Source organism: Saccopteryx bilineata, chromosome 3 (genome assembly GCF_036850765.1).
Source record: "Saccopteryx bilineata isolate mSacBil1 chromosome 3, mSacBil1_pri_phased_curated, whole genome shotgun sequence".
NCBI lineage: Eukaryota > Metazoa > Chordata > Mammalia > Chiroptera > Emballonuridae > Saccopteryx > Saccopteryx bilineata.
The window spans coordinates 266,468,038-266,492,883 of NC_089492.1; the positions used below are offsets into that span (position 1 = coordinate 266,468,038).

At 40.1% G+C, this 24,846-nt stretch overlaps 1 protein-coding gene across 11 annotated transcripts in view; it reads right to left on the reverse strand.

Moving 5' to 3' along the window:
• Window positions 1-11,229: 11,229 nt before the first annotated feature.
• ZMYM1 (zinc finger MYM-type containing 1) overlaps window positions 11,230-24,846 on the reverse strand; it is a 40,880-nt gene continuing 27,263 nt past the window's right edge. For 10 of the 11 annotated variants that reach the window (XM_066269676.1, XM_066269681.1, XM_066269670.1 and 7 more), the window contains 7 exons: window positions 21,655-21,811; window positions 21,363-21,575; window positions 17,164-17,317; window positions 15,540-15,701; window positions 15,333-15,367; window positions 11,565-14,104; window positions 11,230-11,341 (listed from right to left, as the gene is read on the reverse strand). In XM_066269676.1, the coding sequence (XP_066125773.1) occupies window positions 11,816-14,104; window positions 15,333-15,367; window positions 15,540-15,701; window positions 17,164-17,317; window positions 21,363-21,575; window positions 21,655-21,811 (3,010 nt within the window). In that variant the 3' untranslated portion in view covers window positions 11,230-11,341; window positions 11,565-11,815. The remainder of the gene's footprint in view (window positions 11,342-11,564; window positions 14,105-15,332; window positions 15,368-15,539; window positions 15,702-17,163; window positions 17,318-21,362; window positions 21,576-21,654; window positions 21,812-24,846) is intronic. The other variant, XM_066269675.1, reaches the window with a different exon arrangement.

Genomic DNA, 24,846 nt, shown 5'->3' on the forward strand with positions numbered 1-24,846 from the left:
CAAGTTGAAGACTCCCTAGTGACATCGTGTAATTAGAATATCTGCTACACAGTTTTATATTTGATAGAAATATGTTAATTTTTATTAACATATTTTACATCATGGGGTTTTATGGGGAAACTTGTACGTCCTTAGTATTGAAGGGGTTGGGAGTCCTGAGAGATCTTTTAGCTTCAACAAGAAATTTAAACTCTCCTGACCAGGTAGAGGAGCAGTAGATAGAGCTTTGGACTGGGATGCGGAGGATCCAGGTTCCAAACCCCAAGGTAGCCAGCTTGAGCGCGTCACTAGGTCTGCTATAACCCTGGGTCAAGTCACATCAGAAAGCAATCAATGAACAACTAAGGTGCCACAACGAAGAATCAATGCTGCTTATCTCTCTCCCTTCCTGTCTGGCTCTCCCTGTCTCTCAAAAACAAAACAAACTCAAATATTAATTAGGATTAAATATCTGCCTAACATGGATGGACCTGGGGGTTATTATGTTAAGTGAAATAATGCCAGTCAGAGACAAGCACCATATAATTTCACTTATATGGGGAGTCTAATAAACTACACTAACAGACTCAGATAAGGAGAACAGACAGCTGTCAGGTGATGGGGGTTGTGGGGCTAGGTGAAAAGGTGAAGGGATTAGACCAAATTTATAGGCAACAGTGTTGGGGATGCAGGAAGGAAAGAAGGATGAGGGAAGGTGGTGTGTAAGGGGAGAGAGAGAGATGGGGGGGGGGGAGACGATTTGAGGCAGGGAACCCACAATATATACAGATGATGTATTATAGAATTGAACACCTACCTGACCAGTGGTGCCATAGTGGATAGAGCATGGACCTGGGACACTAAGGTCCCAGGTTTAAAAGCCCAAAGTCACTGGCTGGAGCCCTCTTGTCAAGGCACTTAAATGAAGCAATCAGTGAACAGATAAAATGCCACAACTATGATTTGCTGCTTCTCATGTTTTTTCCCGTTCCTGTCTTTCAGAAAAATGTAATTCTATACCTGAAATCTGTATAATTTTATTAACCAAGTTACCCCAATAAATTCAATAAAAAAACTAAGAATGAAAACTACATAAATTTTTAAAAATATTAATGTAGGATTAAATAATCCCTGCCTAGCAGAGTTGTATGTTGATAACTACTGGTAGTTGGTATTTTAAGATTTAGCTCAATGCCCAACAAAGGGATGCCATTAAGTGAAAAAAAAGGTTGGGAGGAAAGCAAGCTCAGCACTCACAACGTGGTAAGGTCCACAAGATTTTAACATGACATGAGCATATAATGTTTTGTACCAAAAATGAGTTGAGTTCCAAAATGCCTGAGGCAAGAGGGAGAAAAAGAATGGAAGACTGGGAAGAAATTGTGCGGATGCATCTGTTCAGGATTCAAAGACTTGGGATTGTTAACATTGCTGTATTCTCCAAACTGATTTCCAGATTGAACGTGATCCCAGCTGCTTTCTTGAAGTTGATAAGCTGATTATAAGACTCATGTGGCCCCTTACTCACACCGTATTTGAAAATTAAAAGTAGTTCAAATACCTAAATGGAGCAATGAAAAACTCTGGGAGAAAATGGATAAATCTTCACGACTCTGAGTTGGGCAAAGGATTCTTAGATAAGGCCAAAAATACAAGTAACAACAAAATATAAATTGGACTTAAAATTGAAAAAAAAATTGAAGACAGTTCACAGAAGGGAAGATAATATTTGCAAGTAATGTAATTAATTAGGGACTTATATCTAGAATACATAAAGGACACAGTTTTAAGAACTCAAAAAAATAAGCCAAGGGTTTGAATGGAAATCTCTTAATGAAGATAAATGGCCATTAAGCTCATGAAAAAACCCTTAACATCTGTCAATAGGGAATTGCAAGTCAAAGTCATGAGTTTTGTTCAGCTATAAGGTCATTCAGGTTTGAGGATCTAACAACATGGTGACTATGAGTTAATGCATTGTAGAGTTGAAATTTGCAGGCCCTGGCCCCGTTGGCTCAGCAGTGGAGTGTCAGCTCAGTGTGTGTAAGTCCCGGGTTTGATTCCTGGTCAAGGCACACAAGAAACAACCATCTGCTTCCCTACCCACCCCCTTCTGCAGTCATGGCTCAGTCAAGCAAGTTGGCCCCCAGCACTGAGAATGTCACCATGGCTTTGCCTCAGGTGCCAATCAGTATAGCTCAGTTGCCGAGCAATGGACCCAGATGGGCAGAGCAATACCCCATAGAGGGTTTGCCAGGTGGATCCCTGGTTGGGGCGCATGTGGGAGTCTCTCTCTGCCTCCCCACCTCTCACTTAATATAAAAAATTTGCTAAGAGAACTTTATTGTTCAACAACAAAAATGTGAGGTGATGGGCCCTGGCTGCGTAGTTTAGTTGGTTAGCAGTGGTTTTCAACATTTGAACTCTTTGGGACTGGTGAAAATAGATTTAAGCAAGGTAGAAATCACCCTGAGCATAAGCGAATTTGACTAAGATCATTGGGTCTATAATCTTCATATAACATCAGGGTGATTGACTTTTGTGGACCAGCATGGAATTTCTGGCAAACAGGTCTGTGGACCAGTGGTTGAAAAATACTGGTTTACAGCATCTTTCCCCATAAGCCAAGGTTGTGGGTTCAGACCCAGGTCAGAGCATATATGAGAATGCATAAATAATTGGAATAACAAATGAATGTTTCTCCCTTTTTCTATAAAAATCAATTATAAAAATGTTTAAATGTGAGATGAGCCTGACCAGGTGGTGGTGCAGTGGACAGAGTATCAGACTGGGATGCGAAGGACCCAGGTTCAAAACCCCGAGGTCACTAGCTTCAGTGCAGGCTCTTCTGGTTTGAGCAAGGCTCACCAGCTTGAGCCCAAGGTTGCTGGCTTGAGCAAGGGGTCACTTGGTCTGCTGTAGCCCTCACCCCCCTCCTCCCCCCATCAAGGCACATATGAGAAAGCAATCAATAAACAACCAAGGTGCTGCAATGAGGAATTGATGCTTCTCATCTCTTTCCCTGCCTGTCTGTCCCTCTGTCACAAAAAAAAAAAAAAAAAAAATGTGAGATGATACATACTTTATCACATGATGCCTAATGACGTTTCACCCAACAGTGGGCTGCATATGGTGGTTTCGTAAGTTGGAACTGAAAAATTCTTATCTGTAGTAATGTAGCTGTCATAACTTTGTAGTGTGGCATATTGTTTGTGGTGATGCTGGTGTGAGCAAACCTGGGCTGCCACTTGTATACTAGCATGGCATGTATATTGCATAATACTTGATAATAAATTATTTACTGGTTTGTGTATTTACTATACTTTTATTTAGTGTACTCTTTCCACTTACAAAAGAAGTTTGCTGTCAAACAATATGACATTATACCTGGAACCAGCTTAATTTAGTGCATATTGAATGCATCATTATTTTGTGCTTGATTTAATCTCATGTATGTAACGTGCTGTACAAGCTTATTGCCTAGGTATTAATAGGCTATATACCATCTAGTTGTGTGTCTGATGTTCACACAACCACGGAATTATCAGAGTATGTCCCTGTGATGAAGCAGCACATGACTCTCAAATCACAGTGCACACTTTTACATGTACTGTACTTACAGTTTTGTCAGTTACATCTCAGTAAAGCTTGGGGTTGGAGGATAGCCCTTCAACACTCACTAGACTGTCTAGGATCAAAAAGTTTTAAGTGTTGGCAAGGATGTACAGAAATTGGAATCCTTACACACTATGGGTAGGAATTTAAAATGGTGCAGCCACGTTGAAAAAACAGCCTTTGTTGCTCAAACTGTTACCCTATGACTCAGCAATTCTCATACCTGAGAGAAACAAACACACATTCACACAAAATTTTGCATGTGAATGTTTAGCATCATTCATAATAGTGAAAAGCTAGAAACAGCTCAAATGCCCATGAACCCAATAAGTAGATACACACTGTATATTCAACAGTGGAATATTATTTAGCCACAAAAATGGGATGCAATAGTGATAAATGCTACCACATAAGATGAATCTTAAAAACACTAAGTGAAGCCAATACTAAAGATTATAAAGATGATTCTCTTTATATGAAATGGTCAGAACAGGGAAACCTAAATAATACATTAGCAGTTATAGAGCACTGAGGGAGGGGGTCAAAGTTGAGAAAGGAGTGTAATGGAATTGGTGTGACTGCTGACCAATAACAGAATTTCTTTTTGAGTTAATGAAAATATTCTAAAATTAGTGATGACATGTGCATATCTGAATACACTAAAAACCATTAAGTGTATACTTTGGTTGAACTGTATATTATGTGAATTTCAAATTTTTTTTTTTAAGGTTTTAAAAAAAGACTGGGAATTGTGTAGTAAGAGACCAGAGCAGAATTCGGATCATGGAAAGTCTTCTAGGCCATGTTAAGGATTTTGATCTTAATCCTAAAAGCTGTTCCTTATCTTCCCTGCTTAAAATACAATTACCTAGATTGAAATTAGCTCCTAACTTGCCTTACATTGGCCCACTGTGATCCAGTTTCAGCATAGCAATAGTTTATCTAATACGTGGTGGCTCAGGATAACAAATTAATGGTGTTGATGGTCAACTGGGGCTCAGCTAGGCAGGTGGAGGCTGGAGATTTCTGAAGACTGGGGTGGATGGCTATTGTCCAAGATGGCCATTTAACTCATATATCTGGTGCTTCAGATGAGATAGTTGGAACATTTATATTGTTTCTATAAAACCATTAGATCTATCTGAATTCCTAAAAGGAAAAGGAACTGGTGACTTTTTGAGGCCAGTGAGGAAGGAGGGACTTTGGAGAATGACTCAGATTATGGTATGGAGAGGGAAGACTGAAATGACAGATGCTGAAGCAATATTCCCAACAGATTGAAAGCAGCCTCACTTTGAAAAGAATGGAAGCCACTGTGTGAACTGACTGAACAGTAGAAAAACACTTTGTCCTTGGCAGTAATAGATCTGAAGAGGAATACTTTGTATATTTGGTAATTTATTGATACTTTATGCCTCAGGGATACCAGCTTTCAATCTACCTTTTGGAACCATGGATTTCTTCTCATCAAGTATTAAGACAAGTGTCTGGATGGTGAACAAAGCAATGGGAGTACCACAAGGACTGCTGAAGTTTTCAGTATTTTCCATTGCTTTGGATTTGAGGGTTCATTTTACATACAGATATAAGGTGTACTATACTTAGTATCACTTTCTCTTGAATCCTTTAAGTCTTTTGCTATATTTTATTGAATTTATTGGGGTGACTGGTTAATTATAGGTTTCAGGAGTACCATTCTATAATATATCATCTGTATATTGTATTGCTCATTCACTACCCCAAGTCAAGTCTCATTTCATCACCATTGACTTACATAACCCCAGCAGTTCTCAACCTGTGGGTCACGACTCCGGCGGGGGTCGAACGACCAAAACACGGGTCACCTAAAGCCATCGGAAAATACATATTATACATTTTTAAATAAAATAGGTATTTCTGATGGCTTTAGGCAACCCGTTTTGGTCGTTCGACCCCCGCCGGGGTCACGACCCACAGGTTGAGAACCGCTGCCCTACCCCCTTGTAATCATACTGATTTTTTTTAAACTTAATCTCTACACCCTTTCCATCCAGCTACCTCTGTAAACTCCCTTTTCTGATAGCTGTCTGTTCTGAATCTAGAGTATACCTGTATTTCACTTTTTTCATTAGATTCCACATGAGTGAAATTATATGCTACTTGTCTCTCTGACTGGCTTAAAAGCATAATACTTTCCAGGGCCACCCATGCTGTTGCAAAGGGTAAAATTTTCTTTTCTATGGCAGAGTAGTATTCCATAACAGTCTATTTAAAACATTTTCATCCTGTGTGTTAGGAATTGTTTTATCGATACTTTTAATTTCCTTCTAGTTTTCAAAGCGATTTTTATTCCTTTTTATTCATTGATGCTTAGGAAGGGACAGAGAAACTGTCCTACTTATTCATGCCATCATTGGTTGATTCTTACATGTTCCCCAACTTGGGAGTGGAACCCACCACCTTAGCATGTTGGGATGGTGCTGTAACCAAACGAGCTATATACTGTCTATTCCTTTTTTTTTTTTTTAATTTTATTTATTAATTTTTAGGGGGGGGAGATAGAGAGAAGGAAAGAGGGGGGAGAAACAGGAAGTGTCAACTCGTAGTAGTTGCTTCCTGTATGTGCCTTGACCAGGCAAGCCCAGGGATTTGAACCGGTGACCTCAGTGTTCCAGGTCAATGCTGTATCCACTGCGCCACCACAGGTCAGGCAACTGTCTATTCCTTTTTAATTTCTGCTTTCCTGAATTTAGTTTTCAAATCTTTTATCTACTCATCTAATTGATTTACATTCATTTATATAACTTTTATCACTTTAATTTCATTTAGCTTTGTATGAAACGTTTTTATTAAGGATTTACTGTTCTGTATTCTAATTTTTATTTTTTAGAGAGACAGAGAGGGACAGACAGGAATGGAGATGAGAAGCATCACTCAGTTTTTTGTTGCGACACCTTAGCTGTTCATTGATTGCCCTCACATGTGCCTTGACTGTGGGCTTCAGCAGACCGAGTAACCCCTTGCTCAAGCTAGCAACCTTAGGACCAAGCTGGTGAGCTTGGCTCAAACCAGATGAGCCCGCGCACAAGCCTGTGACCCTCGGGGTCTCGAACCTTGGTCCTCTGCATCCCAGTCTGATGCTCCATGCACTATGCTGCCTGGTCAGCGCATTTCACTGCGCTTTTCTATTGCTTACTTTTGTGGGAAATCCTTCACGGGAAAGGGACAAAATTTTTCTAGCATCAAGGATCATGAAATCTTTTCACTAAGATCTGCTTACTTGGCTTCTTTCACTTTAATCTGCATCTTTCCTTTGCCCCTGTGCTGCTCACTTTGGAACCTACAGCCAGCAGTTTCTTTTAAATGGATTTTGTTTTGGAATGACTCTTCGGTTTATTAATTTCGAGAAATAAGGACCTAGCGTACTCCAGCACACTCTGAATTTTGCAATCCAACTACACTTGCCTGCAAAGTGCCATCTTTAGGGACCTTTCCTGTTTTGGCCATTTTTAAATTGGCTTGCATGCTTTTCAATGGAAACCTGTTGATTTGGGGGATCTATTCTCTGGGCCATCAGATTCCCCATTACTTTCTCTCCATGACCTATACAGTTAGCCAATATCATTCAGTTTTTTTTGCCTGCTTTGAGTTTGTCATTACCTAATCTTGTTTTGGAACTGTGTGGACTACTTGGTCACCAAGATTTTTTGTAGTTGCCAAGCCTAGATTTTTTTATTTTATATAAGAATTTGAGGAGATAAAAAAACTACACTATTTCTGCCTTCTATTATGGACCTTTGGTAGTTAATCTCACATTTAGGAATACCTGTGTAAGTCTGTAAGAGCAGAACAGTGATTGAATGTATGGGCTTTGAAAATTCCTACTAGTTGGGTACAAATCTTCAGTTCACCATTTACCTACTGTGGTCTATTAACTTCTGTGTCCATTCCCTCTGTATAGGAATAGGCTACTGTGAGAACTAAATGAAACCTCATAGAGAAAGCATGAAGTACTAGGTTACATAATATCTATTCAACATATAGAGCTGTTTTAATGTAGTTTTATTTTTTTCCTTTTTTCAAGACTAGGTCTTATATTACGGGCTTTATAGTAAACTAAGAAAGTAAACAAAAATTGAATAAAAAACAAATACCCTAGCTTCTTAAAATTAACGTTTGCTTCCTTGACAAGATAGAAACCACAACTTCAAATAGCTAGAAGTAATGAAAAGATCTCAGAGTAAAGTTCATAGTGTTAAGCACTTTCATAATAAAACACAATGAAAACGTGCAATAAACATTCAGAACTAGAGATTAATTGCTATCCATACTTTTAAAAAGTAGAAATCAATTCATTTTTAAAGAGTAAAATGACACTACCAAATAATGGTAAGGATGTGGAACAGGCACAATATTGGTTGGAATGAAAAAACGGTATAATTGTGAGGTCTAATTAAAGTTGAAGATACACATAGCCTTGACTCATCAAATCCATTTCTAGCTAAGCATCCTAGAGCACACCTTCTGAGCATGGCGTGCCATGTATGCGTGGTTAGATAAGGCCCTAAATTGCCACAGCTCTCAATACGTCATTTTATTCTAGTATAGAAATATTTTATGTATTATCTCTATCTACATGAGAAAAGGTAGTAAATAACCTCTCTAGTATCTCTCCTGGATTTCCATGTTAAAAAACTAAGTTTCATTGGAGTCAGGTTATTATTCTCTGGATCCCTAGCAGTTTGAAAAGCATATAGTGTCTCAATAAATATCTGTTGAATGTACGAGTGCATACCATATATAGAAATGATCTTTAGTGCACTGGCCAGATGGCATGGTTGGTTACATTGTCCAGAAGCAAATGGTTTGATCGATCCAGTCAGGGGACATACAGGAATGGATTGATGTCCCCGTCTCTCTCATCCTTCCTTACTCTAACATCAGTAAAATACAAACGATCCTTGGGGCCCTGGCCGGTTGGCTCAGCGGTGGAGCGTTGGCCTGGCGTGCCGGGGACCCGGGTTCGATTCCCGCCCAAGGCACATAGGGGAGGCGCCCATTTGCTTCTCTAACCCCCCCCCTCCTTCCTCTCTCTCTTTTCCCATCCCGCAGCCAAGGCTCCATTGGAGCAAAGATGGCCCGGGCGCTGGGGATGGCTCCTTGGCCTCTGCCCCAGGCGCTAGTGGCTCTGGTCGCAGCAGAGCGACGTCCCTGGTGGGCATACCAGGTGGATCCTGGTCGGGAGCATGCGGGAGTCTGTCTGACTGTCTCTCCCCGTTTCCAGCTTCAGAAAAATACAAAAAAAAAAAAAAAAGGTCCTTGGAGTATTATGAAAGTGAGAAAGCAGACAGTTTATGTAGAAAAAGGATGAACTTGCATACTAAATGGTTTATTACTTAGCAGTTGAAAATAAATGAACTAATAATCTTTTTTTTGTATTTTTCTGAGGTTGGAAACAGGGAGGAAGTCAGATAGACTCCCACATGCACCTGACTGGGATCTACCTGGCATGCCCACCAGGGGGCGTTGCTGTTGCAACTAGAGCCATTCTAGCGCCTGAGGCAGAGGCCATGGAGCCTATCTCGGTGCCCAGGCCAACTTCTTGCTCCAATTGGAGCCTTGGCTGTAAGAGGGGAAGAGAGAAAGGAGGAAGAGTGAAGAAGTGGATGGTCACTTCTCCCTCTGTGCCCTGAACAGGAATCATACCCAGGACTTAAACACACTGGGCTGACGCTCTACCGATGAGCTAGCTGGCCAGGGCCAGAAATCCATTTTTAAATGTCAATAACATTGAGTAAAAAAGCCAAGTGCAAAATAGATAAATAAATAAATAAAGCAAGCTAAGTACAGAAAGATGTAAAATGCAACTTACAAAGTTTTATGTAGTTTACAAACAAGGCTATGTAGTAAGTATAAAATTTCACATCCATGGAAGGATTCACACCCAATAATTGTTGTCACTAGAAAAATAGAAGTGTTATCAGGGAAAGATTTTTAAGGGAGCTTTAACTTGGTATTTTATTTTGGAAATAATCTGGAACATGGAAAATGTTAGGGTTTAATAAGACTGTTATGTTCTTCGTATTTTTATGATAAAACCATGTATTTTTTTTAAGAAGTAGGATTGATAAATCTAAGAATGTACAAAAATCACATCACTACTTGGTGTATAGAAAATCAATGAAGAAAGTTAGTAGAGGCGTATATAAGAAATTAAGAGAATACTTCCTACAACTCTAAGCAAATACATTTGAAAGGAAGTATCAAAGAGTGGATGCTACTTGACCAGGCGGTGGCGCAGTGAATAGAGTGTCAGACCCCGAGGTCACCAGCTTGAGCCCAAGGTCACTGGCTCGAGCAAGGGGTTACTCGGTCCACTGTAGCCCCACGGTCAAGGCAGATATGAGAGCAATCAATGAACAACTAAGGTGCTACAACGAAAAACTGATGATTGATGTTTCTTATCTCTCTCTGTTCCTGTCTGTCCCTATCTATCCCTCTCTCTGTAAAAAAAAAAAAAAAAAAAAAAGAGTGGATGCTCTTTCCAGAAAAATTAGGAATTATAAAAATTGATGAACAGGAAAAGTGGCACAGAGAAATAGTACTCCTAAAAGGAAAAAGTAATTTCCAGACCAGCTACCATATTTCTACCACTTAATTCTTTAAGATCTTTAAGGAACAGATTTCATTTGTTACCCAAACTTTTGTAGAATATAAAAGAAATAGGGTCCTTTTAGGGTTACTTGAAAAATAGTCAATGTTTCATAAAGTAAATTGGGAATTCCTACTGTCATCCAGCTTTGTTACAAAAACAACCAGCAATATTTGGTTTTAATGCTGAAATGTTAACAGTGTACAGAAAAGGATATACAAATGGCTCAAACAGATACCCAACTTTATTAAGTGAAAGTACAAAATCCCACTGAGATTTAACCTCCAAAGATTAAATACCCTTATCTAACAGATCAACAAAGATCAAAATATTTCACTCACATGGCTGGTGGGATTGTAAAATGGCACCATCCTTTGTAGAAAGCAATGTACCAATCAAAGATAAAAATGTACAAATCTGCCCTGGCCGGTTGGCTCAGTGGTAGAGAATGGCCAGGCGTGCAAGAGTCCCAGGTTTGATTCCTGGCCAGGGCACACAGGAGAAGCGCCCATCTGCTTCTCCACCCCTCCCCTCTCCTTCCTCTCTGTCTCTCTTTCTCCCCCTCCTGCAGCCAAGGCTCCGCTGGAGCAAAGTTTGCCCGGGCGCTGAGGATGGCTCTGTGGCCTCTGCCTCAGGCGCTAGAATGGCTCTGATTGCGGCAGAGCATCGCCTCCTGGTGGGCATGCTGGGTGGATCCCGGTCGGGTGCATGTCGGAGTCTGTCTGACTGCCTCCCCGTTTCCAGCATTGGAAAAATACAAAAAAAAAAAAGAACAAATCTTTTTTTTTTTTTTTTTTTAATTTTTTAATTTTTATTTTATTTATTCATTTTAGAGAGGAGAGAGAGAGGGGGGGGGAGAGAGAGAGAGAGAGAGGAGAGAGACAGGGGGGAGGAGCTGGAAGCATCAACTCCCATATGTGCCTTGACCAGGCAAGCCCAGGGTTTCGAACCGGCGACCTCAGCATTTCCAGGTCGACGCTTTATCCACTGCGCCACCACAGGTCAAGAACAAATCTTTTGACCCAGTAATTTTAAATTAAAATTTTATCTTCCAGTAACTTACTAATGTGAAATATGACCTATACGTAAAGTTATTAAATGCAGCACTAGCCTGACCTGTGGTGGCGCAGTGGATAAAGCATCAACCTGGAAATGCTGAGGTCACCGGTTCGAAACCCTGGGCTTGCCTGGTCAAGGCACATATGGGAGTTGATGCTTCCAGCTCCTCCCCCCTTCTGTCTCTCCTCTCTCTCTCTCTCTGTCCCTCTCTTTGTCTCTCCCTCTCCTCTCTATAATGAATAAATAAAAAATTTAAAAAAAAATGCAGCACTATTCATACTAGAAAAATGAATTAAAATGTTATGTAGGGATTATTCCAACAGGTTACATTTATACAATTAAATCTTATGCAGTTGTACAAAAAGAATCAATAAGCTATGTACTGACATGGGAGTCTCAAAAATAGCATGTAAAAAGTGAAAAAGGCAAGTTGAAGATAAAAGACAAAAAATTGAAATAAAAACTTCCATTTCAATAGAAATACAAAATTCTTTAAGGTAAATTCAAATTAGCATGCACAATATATTTCTTTCATCTGACGTATATAAACTTTTCCACAAGTCCATTGAGCTTTTCAGGCTCCAGCAGTTTATTTACTAATTCCTGCTCAACAGCCATTAGGGCCAAACCACTAAGCTTCTCTTCTCCCATGGTATGACATACATATGTTTTAAGACGAGTCAGTATGGAAAATGAGTCTTCAACCCTTGCCGAAGTAATTGGCCAAGACAAAGCAATATATAATAGTTTTGATATGCAAGGAATATTATTATGAAGACCATGCTGAATAAACAAATAGCCAAGACTGATGAAGTTGATATGATCATCATCTAGGACAAAGTTGAGCTTTGCATATTGCCGATAAAATCTAAGTTCTGGGATGATGTCTGAATCAAGTTTATAAAATTCTTGGACGTGTTTGGCTGTTGCTTCATTTAATGGTTCATTCCATTTAAATAATAGTTCTGAAATTTGCTTCACTTTGCAATAATCAAATTCTGAAAAACATAGTTTTAAATTCTGTAATACAACATCTATTCCTTGGTAATAAATGTTTTTATATTGTTCTTCTGTTGAGGTAGGAAAAAATGTGCTGTCTGAAGCGCCAAGATCTATTGTTTTCTGAATTTTTCTTCTTTTATGAAAAGATGGTCTTTCAACTTCAAAACCTTTGCTGGTTATTTTTTGACATATTTCTTCTGCCCCATCCCAGACAGTTTTGAAACAGACATCATCTCTTTCAGATGATAAGCACTCCAAAATTGCTTCTATTTTTGAAGACAAAGAAAAAGTATCTATGGTTTCACTTTGAAGCTCTTTGGAAAGAATTTCTGTAACACTTAATACTCGATAAAGAAACTTCAAACAAAAGATAAATTCAAATTTCAAAACCAGCATCAACAAATCACTCAATTCATGAGCCAAATTTGTGTTACAAGAATGGCTTGATACAACTTCCAGTGTTTCAATAATCTCTGGAAGACCCTCAATCACAGATAGTAATGTATGATCATGGACTGTCCAACATGACTGTGACAGATGCTTCTTGCATGTTTTGTTTTGACTTAGCTTACATATCTTTTGAAAATGTGTAGACATTTCCTCAGACATATGAATAGTGTTGAACAAAGAACTGAGAGTATTTAGAGCATTTCGGAGTTCTTTTACTTCTTTACAAAACCTAATTACTGCCAAATCAAAAAAATGGGCATAACAATGTATGTATAAAGCTCTTGGCTCTTCCTTCTTGAATTCTGCTGCACTTTCATTGAATTTTATCCTCAAATTAGTGCTACTATCATAGGCCTGACCTTGTATTTTATTCACATCAACTCCAATTTTCTGCAGGTAAGCTGTGATTGTCCTGTGTAAACTGGTCCCAGTCATCTCTTCAACATCTATGAAACCCAAGAACCTTTCTTTGATTAAGATAGCCTTGGATGTTTTGTGCGGATATCTTACACAAACTGAAAGCTGTTCTTTAGTGGCACTATAAGTTGCCTCATCACATATTATTGAAAAAGCTGAGGAGACATTGATCTCATTCACAATATATTGCAACATTTCAGTCTTTATTATTTCAATAATATCATTTTGAACTTGTGTACTATTATAGAAGTCAACTTGTAAATTTGTAAGTCTGAATATTTCTTCTCCTTTATCTTTTGCTCTCACTTCTAACAATTCTAAAAAATGGCCTTTATTCACAGATGAAATAGACTGGTTGTTTCCTCTTAAAGGTAAAGATTGCTTTCCAAGAAATAACATATTTTCAATTATAAGCTTTAGGTACTTTTTATTTCCTTCAATCTGTTTTGAACAAATAGGTAAACTGTCATTGACAACTTCATCACAAAACTGGTATTCCTTCCAAAATTGCAGTGACTTCAAATGCATTTTACTTTTCTCATGCTTTCTGAAAATTTTCAGAGTTTTTTTCCAATCAGGAATCTTTTGGGTTGCAGATAACTCTTCTTCACGGCTATATTTTTTCTGGCAGAAAAACTGGCACGAATAACAGAATGTCACATCCCTTTTAACATTGGTTTCTAACTTCTGAAAATTTGAGCGCCAAAAGTTTCTAATACTTTTTGGTTTACCTTTAAAGTTTTGTGCTTTAGAAGTAAATTTTCGGTGACGTAGTCTATCACATTTTTTCTTATTGCATGTGACACCTTGTTTTGACACTTGACTGTTTTGTACTTCTATATTGGAGTCAACTGTAGGCAGATGGAGGACTGGTGCAGATGGTGCAAGGCTTGGCTCTTCCATACTACTGATAGCAACACTGCTTGACTCACTGGGTGAACTTTCCAAAGCCTTCAGGAGAAAATGATAAAATCAATTAAAATATCAAACACACCTATTCTGATAACACAATACAGTGGTACCTTGACACACAAGCACTTTAAATCATGAGAAATTTGAGACAAGCAGTCACTTGCAGGACTTTTTGCTTTAAGTCGGAGCAGATATTTGATCATGAGTGTTGGGCAAATGAGTTTGTAAAATTTTTGTTTTTTTGAATTTGCTCACTTTTATTATTCAAAATGGCATTGGGGCCCTGGCTGGTTGGCTCAGCAGTAGTATTGGCCGGGCGTATTAAAGTCCCGGGTTTGATTCCTAGGCAGGGCACACAGCAGCAGCACACATCTGCTTCTCCACCCTTCCCCTCTCCTTCCTCTCTGTCTCTCTCTTCCCCTCTCGCAGCCAAGGCTCCATTGGAGCAAAGTTGGCCTGGATGTTGAAGATGACTCTATGGCCTCCACCTCAGGTGCTAGAATGGCTCTGGTTGCAATGGAGCATCGCTCCCTGGTGGGCATGCTAGGTGGATCCTGATTGGGCGCATGCGGGAGTCTGTCTGCCCGCTTCCCTGCTTCTCACTTCAGAAAACACAAAAAGGGCTGGGCAGCTGTCTGAAATTGCTAATTACCTGTCTGCTTGGGAATTGTATTGTTATGCTAATGTATACTCCCCCCTCTGCCAGCATCTTCACCTGCCCTTGAAGGTAAATACACCTCATAAACCAGTTTTATTTCTTTACATTCTCTCTCTCTATGTGTGTGTGTATATATATATGTATTTGTTATTTATAAAGTACATTTTCTTATTTAAAAGCATATAAAACAAAAAATGCATGTGGTTTTTGGGGGGTGGAATGGATTAATTGCATTCCCATTAATTTAAATGGGGAAATTCAATTTGACACATGAGCAAATGGGAGTCACAAGCTTGGCCATGAAATGAATTACACTCGAGTGTCAAGGTACCACTGTAAAGTGAATGGGTGATAGTATGAGCTCCACTAGGGGGATATATTAACAATTATTTGTAACTTACCTATTTGCAATCTAGAGTCAACATTAATTGTTCAGAGTCTTTTGGTATGTATTTATAATAAAAATAGTTTTTACTGCTCAGGTTGAGTTGAAATGCTTAATAAATATTAAGAAAAGTAAAAACAGGAATTAATACACACTCACAAAGTTTAGAAATAAAGCTTAAGAAAAGACAGCAAACCCCCCCCCACAAAAAACCAGTAACTTACATTTGATAGGACATTCTGTCCTGAAGAAATTGTACCTGTTAAATAAAGCGTAAATTCAAGATCATATAACATAGTCTATAAAATAGCATCATAAACTATAATTTCCTTCTTTCATATCAAGCAACACAAAGAAAACTTACAATACAGACAGATTCATCAAGTATGGCAAAAAACAGTATATATGTCAAATATCACATCAATTTTTACCGTCTAAGTCATCCGAATTCAGGTTCATAACAGGTGGGGCAACATGAATATCTGCCAATGACACTATATTGCTTATAACCAGAGTTGTATCTTTATTTGGAGAAAGGTGCTTGTCTGGAGAAAGGAGCTCTACTGAAGTATCATGAACCATGGGAACATTTGCTATAAAAATAAAGATTTTAGAATCAGTCAGAAAGCACTGTTTTATAAGTGTTTCAAAAACAATGAAAATACCCTGGCTGGTTGGATCAGTGGTAGAGCGTCGGCCTGGTGTGCAGAAGTCCCGGGTTTGATTCCTGGCCAGGGCACACAGGAGAAGCGCCCATCTGCTTCTCCACCCCTCTCCCCCTCCTTCCTCTCTGTCTCTCTCTTCCCCTCCCGCAGCCAAGGCTTCACTGGAGCAAAGTTGGCCTCACTGGAGCAAAGTTGGCCTGGGCGCTGGGGATGGCTCCATGGCCTCTGCCTCAGGTGCTAGAGTGACTCTGGTAGCAACAGAGCAACTCCTCGGATGGGCAGAGCATCGCCTCCTGGTGTGCATGCCGGGTGAATCCCGGTCGGGCGCATGCGGGAGTCTGTCTGACTGCCTACCCGTTTCCAGCTTCAGAAAAATACAAAAAAAAGAAAAGAAAAGAAAAGAAGAAAATATCTAATAGCTAATGTACTCCTAGGTATTGCGGAGTAATTTTTATTAGGGCTGAAGGACACCCAGGTTCTTTTTTTTCTTACAGTCAGAGAGAGAGTCAGAAAGAGGGATAGATAGGGACAGACGGACGGGAACGAAGACAGATGAGAAGTATAAATCATCAGTTTTTCGTTGCTACACCTTCCTTAGTTGTTCATTGATTGCTGTCCCATATGTGCCTTGACTGCGGGCCTTCAGCAGACTGAGTAACCCCTTCCTTGAGCCAGCGACCTTGGGTCCAAGCTGGTGAGCTTTGCTCAAGCCAGATGAGTCCATGCTCAAGCTGGCGACCTGGGGGTCTCAAACCTGGGTCTTCCGCATCCCAGTCTGACGCTATACCCACTATGCCACCGCCTGGTCAGGCAACACCCAGGTTCTTTAGGATAACATCAATAAAATCAAACCAATAATTTACAATTCCTATCAATTTATATCTTTTACCCTTGCACATAATTACTTAGTCTTTACACTGTCTGCTTGAAATTTCAAGCAAATCTTTTATGTGAAATTATCCATGAACAGAAAAGAGTCCTATACAGTCTCCTAATAGGTAATACCAGTTTGCAAGCTATCCAAGCCGCAGAGGCATCATTCACTCCACTGTCTATGTAAATAGCATCACTGGTCCTATATGTGGTTCTTTGATGGGATACATAGTTGGCCCTGGATTATCTGTGCTTTTCCATTAGGAACATCAAAGTATTTCCCATGAGCTCTACTTCATGTAAAAATTGTAACAGCCTGGTTTTTACAAAGCAGGGCTAAGTACAAGATTCTATTCTAATACAGTCTATAAATATTAAATCTCTGGTGGTGAAGTAGCCTTCCTTTTAAACAGTTTTGACTTTTAAATCTCATTTGGAAATGAATCAAGGTTATAAATGAAAGGAAACAGTAATATTCTTCAGAAGTTACTAAATCTGATTACTAAGCAAATATTACCTGTAGAAGATTCCATCCTAGCTTTACTGTATGCAGAGAAACAATTAAAAGAGCAGAAAAGCTCTGTCTGCCCCAAGGCACTGATAACCTCAATCATTTCATCTGAGGGCTTCAATGATTTACAAAGACCAGATGTAAGTGTTCTGGCTGGTTTCTGTTAAAGAGATTAAAATAATGTAAATAATGTATCTCTGGTATATGATGAATTATTAACATACTATCATAAAAATATACTCTATCCCACCACTGCTCTACAAATAATGACAGTTAAGCCACATTTTCACTTTTAAAAAAAAATTTTTTTAAATTCATTTTAGAGAGGAGAGAGAGAGAAGAGAAGAGAAGAGAAAGAGAGACAGGGGGGAGGAGCTGGAAGCATCAACTCTGATATGTGCCTTGACCAGGCAAGCCCAGGGTTTCAAACCGGCAACCTCAGCATTTCCAGGTTGACGCTTTATCCACTGCACCACCACAGGTCAGGCCATTTTCACTTTCTTAAAAGCCAGAAAAGGCCCTGGCCGGTTTGCTCAGTGGTAGAGCGTCGGCCTGGCGTGCGGGGGACCTGGGTTCGATTCCCGGCCAGGGCACACAGGAGAGGCGCCCATTTCCTTCTCCACCCCCCACCCCCTCCTCCTTCCTCTCTGTCTCTCTCTTCCCTTCCCGCAGCCGAGGCTCCATTGGAGCAAAGATGGCCTGGGCGCTGGGGATGGCTCCTTGGCCTCTGCCCCAGGCGCTAGAGTGGCTCTGGTCGCGGCAGAGCGACGCCCCGGAGGGGCAGAGCATCGCCCCCTGGTGGGCAGAGCGTTGCCCCTAGTGGGCTTGCCGGGTGGGTGCCGGGTGGATCCCGGTCGGTCGCATGCGGGAGTCTGTCTGACTGTCTCTCCCTGTTTCCAGCTTCAGAAAAAAAAAAAAAAAGCCAGAAAAGGCACCATGAGTTACAATGATTAAAATGCAGGAAGCTGATCTGAGTATTAGATAACTTTTTTATTATTTGTCAGATGTATTAATAGCAATTACTGTATAACAGATATACAAGCATAAAAGTAGTCATAGATGTTCACCATCCCTGGCAATCAAAGCAAATTTTATGAATAAAGAGAAGTCTTAACACCTGACCAGGCGATGGCGTAGTGGATAGAATGTTGGTCTAGGTCGTGGAAGACTCATGTTCGAAACAACCAAAGTCACCAGCTTGAGCCCAAGGTCGCTAGCTTGAGCAAGGGGTTCCTCGGTCTCCTGTAGGACCTCCCCCATCAAGGCACATATGAGAAAGCAATCAATGAACTACTAAAGTGCTGCAACCAAGAATTGATGCTTCTCATCTCTCTCCCTTTCTGTCTGTCCCTATCCATCCCTCTTTCTGACTCTGTCAAGAAAAAGAAAAAGTCTAACTAGAGGTTTTCCCTCAATGTGTGGTTGGGTATCAAGTGAGGAAGGCCTTCTATTGGTGCTGAGGAGGAGCGAAAATAAGGCTTAATACACTTTACAATATGCTGTGGGAGTCAGTTTTTCTAGTTTTCTAGGCCAGCATACATGGTAAAAATGGCAAGCATATTGAAAGAAAGCATACAAGCAGTAAAAGGTCTAGAATATAGTGTCCAATATGCAAAGGAAAAGGACAGAAATTGTGAGGTCTAACACCTATTCTTTCTAGTGAAACAGGAACCATCATTCCTGGCAATGATGGAAAAGAACTGCTTTTGGGAGCACAAAGTGCAAAGACAAATGAAAATACCCTATACAAATTTTCTGTGGAAGAACAGCACATTGGCAAAGGAACGATGAAACAAAGAGCGAGTATAATTTTTTTCTTAGCTTTTATTTATTTTTAGAGAGAGAGGAGAGATAAAGAAAGAGCGAAGGGGGAGGAGCAGGAAGCATTAACTCCTATATGTGCCTTGACCAGGCAAGTCTGGGGTTTTGAATTGGCGAACTTGGCGTTCCAGGTCAACTCTTTATCCCACTGCGCCACTACAGGTCAGGCACGAGTATAATTTTGAAAATTTGTATTTTTATGCTTTATTAGTATGATTATTCATATGGGAAAATGAATTCTTAATATACTCTATTAAGAAGAATTAGCCAACATAATTACATCTCTACCAAATAATTCACTTTTTACAAAGCCACCCCAGCCTGAATGGCGCACAGTGGATAGAACATCGGTCCTAAGTTCAAAACTCCAAGGCTTGAGTGCGGGCTCATCCGGCTTGAGCACAGGATCACAGACATAACCACAAAGTTGCTGGCTTGAGCAAGGAGTCACTGGCTTAGCGGGAGCTCCCTAGTCAAAGCACGTATGAGAAGCAATCAATGAACTAATGTGCCACAACTACTTCCTCTCTAAACAAATGAATGAAAGAAAAGCCACTCCATTTTTAGATTCATAGACTTGAACATTTTCTAATTCTTGATTATAGTTCACTAACAATTTGGATTTTCTACATTACCACTATCACATAATATTTTAAATGCTGTACATAGGTTAGGTGGTGCTTTTGACTCGTCTACCAAATCAGCCCTGCTCCATCATGCAGGCTGAAGTACTCAATACAAGCTTTTAAAAACAGGACAATCCCTATTTATTGAGCGTGAGGGATAAAAACTGAAAACAAGGAATGGTATTTCTTGCCTTTGAAAGAATGCCTCCATGCCTTCCATTCTCCCATTTCTGGTCTCAAGACATTATATTCTCTGCTGTGGGCAATCCACCATAAAAAGATGTGGCTCACCAATGACTTATTTGAACTGTGATCCACAGAACTGGCAGTTGAAACCACTGATATAAACAAGCAAGATATGTGCCTGGCCCATCTCATGAAAGGGGCTCAGACCACTGTGTTCCTTCATCTCAGTCTAACAACACAGTCCAGCTTCTCTGCTCGGCACTACCCACCCAACGCTCTCCAGTCAACATAGGGGATTATTTCTCGTTGGTTTATTTCCTCCTATGACTGATTCAGAAAAAGCATGGCATTCTTGATCTACCTTAACCTTGCTTCGGTGTAAAGAGATACATGCAATAAAAAACAAAAATACTTTGGCCCTGGCTGGTTAGCTTAGTGGTACAGCATCAACCCAGCATGTGAAAGTCCAGGGTTCGATTCCCAGTCAGGGCACACAGGTGAAGCAAACATCTGCTTCTCCACCCCTTCCCCTTCCTGTCCCCCTCTTCCCTAGCCATGGCTCGACTGGTTTGAGCGCAATGCCCTGGGCGCTGAAGATGGCTCGTGGAGCCTCCACCTCAGGCGCTAAAAATAGCTCTGTTGAACATGGCCCCAGATGGGCAGAGCACTGGTTCTAGACAGGGGTTGCAGGGTGGATCCTGGTTGGGGTGCATGCAGGGAGTCTATTTCTCTATATCTCTCCTCCTCTCACTTGGAAAAAAGAAAAAAAGCAAAAACAAACAAAAAACACTTTTGTGGCTGAGTCTTATACCAATAGATTACTGTTATTTCTGCTATCTTTATTTGTAGTTTATAAATAAGCTTCCATCTGTTTGCCTTTAAGGTAAACTGATCTCCCTGAGATTCTGAGAAAAACCACTATATAATAGCACTTATCATGAATTGTTAAAAAGGAACTATCAGAAGTCTTTTTTTTTTGTATTTTTTTTTCCGAAGCTGGAAACGGGGAGAGACAGTCAGACAGACTCCCGCATGCGCCCGACAGAGATCCACCCGGCAAGCCCACCAGGAGCGATGCTCTGCCCACCAGGGGGCGATGCTCTGCCCCTCCGGGGCGTCACTCTGCAGCGACCAGAGCCACTCTAGCGCCTGGGGCAGAGGCCAAGGAGCCATCCCCAGCGCCCGGGCCATCTTTGCTCCAATGGAGCCTTGGCTGTGGGAGGGGAAGAGAGAGACAGAGAGGAAGGAGGGGGGCGGGGTGGAGAAGCAAATGGGTGCTTCTCCCATGTGCCCTGGCCAGGAATCGAACCCGGGTCCCCCGCATGCCAGGCCAACGCTCTACCGCTGAGCCAACCGGCCAGGGCCTATCAGAAGTCTTTTATTTCATTTTCACCATCTTACCAACTAAAACTGTTCCCAATAGTACTAAAATCTACCCCCCCCCCACATTTCCCTAAAAGTAAAACTTCCAACTAATGGAAGGAACTCAATCTTCAATTTTTCATTTGAGTCCTACGCAGTCAAATTCAAATGCAGTGGTCCTCACTTTAAGCAACAGATCTTTCTTCATACCTGGTTACAGGCTGTAATACCTTTTGAACTATTTAAGTAATGGGACTGTCCTTCCATCTGAAGTATATGGAACAGGTCAGAGCTGGTATAACAGTAAGCTCCACAGTTCTCACAACAGTTCATGATCAGGTTGTTAGCAGAGTGAAACTCTGAAAAACAGGCATCACTACAAAGAGTATGTTTCACATTCTGGTATTTTACTTCATATTGAACCTAGGATAAAAAAAAAAAAACTCAGTAAAATGCTGGTGCTTAGGCAGAGCCCCTAAAGGTTAAAAAAATTACAACTTACGGGAGTAGTCTTCTGACACATGTCGCATTTGGTTGAATTGCTATCAGTACATAGGGTAACAGATAGTTTCCTTAGACAAGATTGGCTGCAAAAAGTTTTGCTAGAGGTAGTATCTTCCAGTTGGACACTGATCACATCCTTTAGATTTAAGATGTCTCTAAATATAAGTAACAAAGGGGACCATTAAACAGTTTTGCCATAATTATAATTTCTCTTTATAAGCTAAATCCCTCCCTCAAACAACCCTCTCCCCTACTGTTTCATTTACCTAGAGTACTGTGAAACAGTAGGAACAATGTAGCCACGAAGTAAGAAAATCTGAATTTGGTATCCAGTTCTTTTACTTGTATGCCATTTATACTCCCTAAATATTAATTTAGTCACCTATAAAGGAGGGATTATAAAACACATCTGATATTGCACTTTTAAGGCTTACCTAACTACCTAACGCAGTGGTAGTCAACCTGGTCCCTACCGCCTACTAGTGGGCGTTCCAGCTTTCATGGTGGGTGGTAGCGGAGCAAACAAAGCATAAATAAAAAGATAGATTTAACTATAGTAAGTTGTTTTATAAAGATTTATTCTGCTACTTAGCGAAAATCCGACATAAAGTACTTGGTAAGTAATTATTATATGCTTTAACTTGCTGTATCTGCTTTATAAATTTTATAAATCACCATTACTGTGGAACCGGTGGGCGGTTAGAAAATTTTACTACTAATAGAGATACAAAAGTGGGCAGTAGGTATATGGTCTGCAAATCCTTGGGGATCCCCTAGAAACTTCCAGGGAATCCCCAAACTCAAAACTTTTTATACTAAGATGTTATTTGCCTTTTCGACTGTACATTTGAACTGATGGTACAAAAACAATGGTCATCCCTCTAATTCCATGCCTAGGTTTATACCCCAAAGAATCAAAAACAATTACATAATGTACATGAACATGCATGTTTTTAACAGTTCTATTCACAATAGTGAAACACTGCCCAAATGTTCATCAGTGAATGAAAGGATAAACACATTGTGGTATACTCATGCGGTGGATTATTATCCGGCTATAAAAAAGTACTGATATACATGCTTTAACATGGATAAACCTCGAAAACATGCTAATGGAAAGCCAGGCACGAAAGAACACACGCAGTATTCGACTTATACGAAATATTCAGAATACATACGTTGAACACAGGCTGGATGATGCCTGAGACTGAAGGGAAAGGAGAGGGAAATGGAGAGAATCAGGGATTTTACTTTGGGGTGACAGAAATGTTTTGGACCTACATAGCGGTGATAGTTGTACAACACTGTTGATGTACTAAATGCTATCAAATGGTTTTTTGTTATGTGGCATTCATCTGTAAGGTGGGAGGGGGAAAAAAGCAACGGTGGGTAAAACTGCAACAGCCTTAGCACAAACCAAGGCAGTGGCACAAAAAGAAACTTGCACTAGTGTGACTCACTGCCAAGTATTCACTATAAAAATTATTCACTTTATTACACTTGATATAGGAGTGCATCAAACCTTATTAATATTCTGTGTGATGAAATGGAAGACGGGCATAAAGTATCACCCTTGTGCAATCATGTATGATGGCTGTCTCAAGGAAAACCATGTGAAATGTTAAGAGTTACAACCTAAGTTAGCTTTTACTTTTTTTTTTTAGAGACAGAGAATCAGAGATAGGGTTAGACAGGGACAGACAGACAGGAACAGAGAGAGATGAGAAGCATCAATCATCAGTTTTTCATTGTGATATCTTAGTTATTCATTGATTGCTTTCTCATATGTGCCTTAACTGCGGGCCTTTAGCAGTCCGAGTAACCCCCTCCTCGAGCCAGCGACTTTGGGTCCAAGCTGGTGAGCTTTTTGCTCAAACCAGATGAGCCCACGCTCAAGCTGGCGACCTTGGAGTCTCGAACCTGAGTCCTCAGCATCCCAGTCCTACGCTCTATCCACTGCGCCACCGCCTGGTCAGGCAAAGTTAGCTTTTTCCATGGAACAAATTTTTACTTGATAGAACTATTAGACAAACTATTATTCAGAAGTGGATACCTGACAGATCTTTTCTTGAAAATGAATCAAGTACAACCATTACTCCAAGGAAAACAACTGGCAGTATTCACTGCCAATGATGAAATTTGAGCTCTCAATGAAAAGAACAATTCTGGAAAACCTGTATCTCCATTTCCAGCTTAACTGCTTCCTATCACTTAAGACTTTCCTGATGATATTAGTGATTTTTAAAATATTGCATAATGAAATATGCCAACATCTGGAAGACGTATATAACTCAATGAGACAGTATTTTACAATGATTGCATGTAACAAAAATGATTCATGGTAAAAATACAACTAGACCAATGCATTTTAACTGAACAGTACAATAACTTCATTGACATGGTTTCAGATTATATTGTACATTACAACTAACCTTTAAAAGCCTACCTCTTGTTTTCTGATATATAAAAAACAGCATTCACTATTATCTGAAAGACTAGTAGAACACTCCTCTCAATTTTTTAAGGCCTGATTTACTTTAGACTTCAACCAAAACAGTATTTTGCAACAAACAGTACAGAAGCAGATATGAAAATCCAGCCATCCTGACCAGGTGGTGGTGTAGGGGACAGAGCACTGGACTGGGATTCAGAGGACCCAGGTTTGAAACCCCAAGATCACTGGCTTGAGCACGGGATCACAGATTTGACCCCATGGTTGCTGCCTGAGCAAGGGGTCACTTGGTCTGCTGTAGTCATCCAGTCAAGGCAGATATGAAAAAGCAATCAATGAACAACTAAGGAGCTTCAACAAAGAATTGTTGCTTCTCATCTCTCTCCCTTCCTGTAAAAAAAAAAAAAAAAAATCCCGCCAGACATTAAAGTGTTTTGTAAAACTGATAAAGCAAGACCGGGGGCTCTCTCTCCTCTTTAAAACAACAAAAAACAATGCTCACTACATTTTTCTTAAAACTTCTCACTAAAAAAAGGGAAAAAAAAAGGCTATTTTTCATATAAATATTTGTCAACATGCACTGAATTTATTATTTTAAATGAGTTAAATACTTTAAAATTTTCTGTTTTATTTTCTAACAGTATACATTGGTAGATACAACCTACCTAAAACAAAAACTGTTTGGGTCTTCAATAATATTCAAGAGTGTAAAGGGATCTACAGACCAGAAAATTTGGT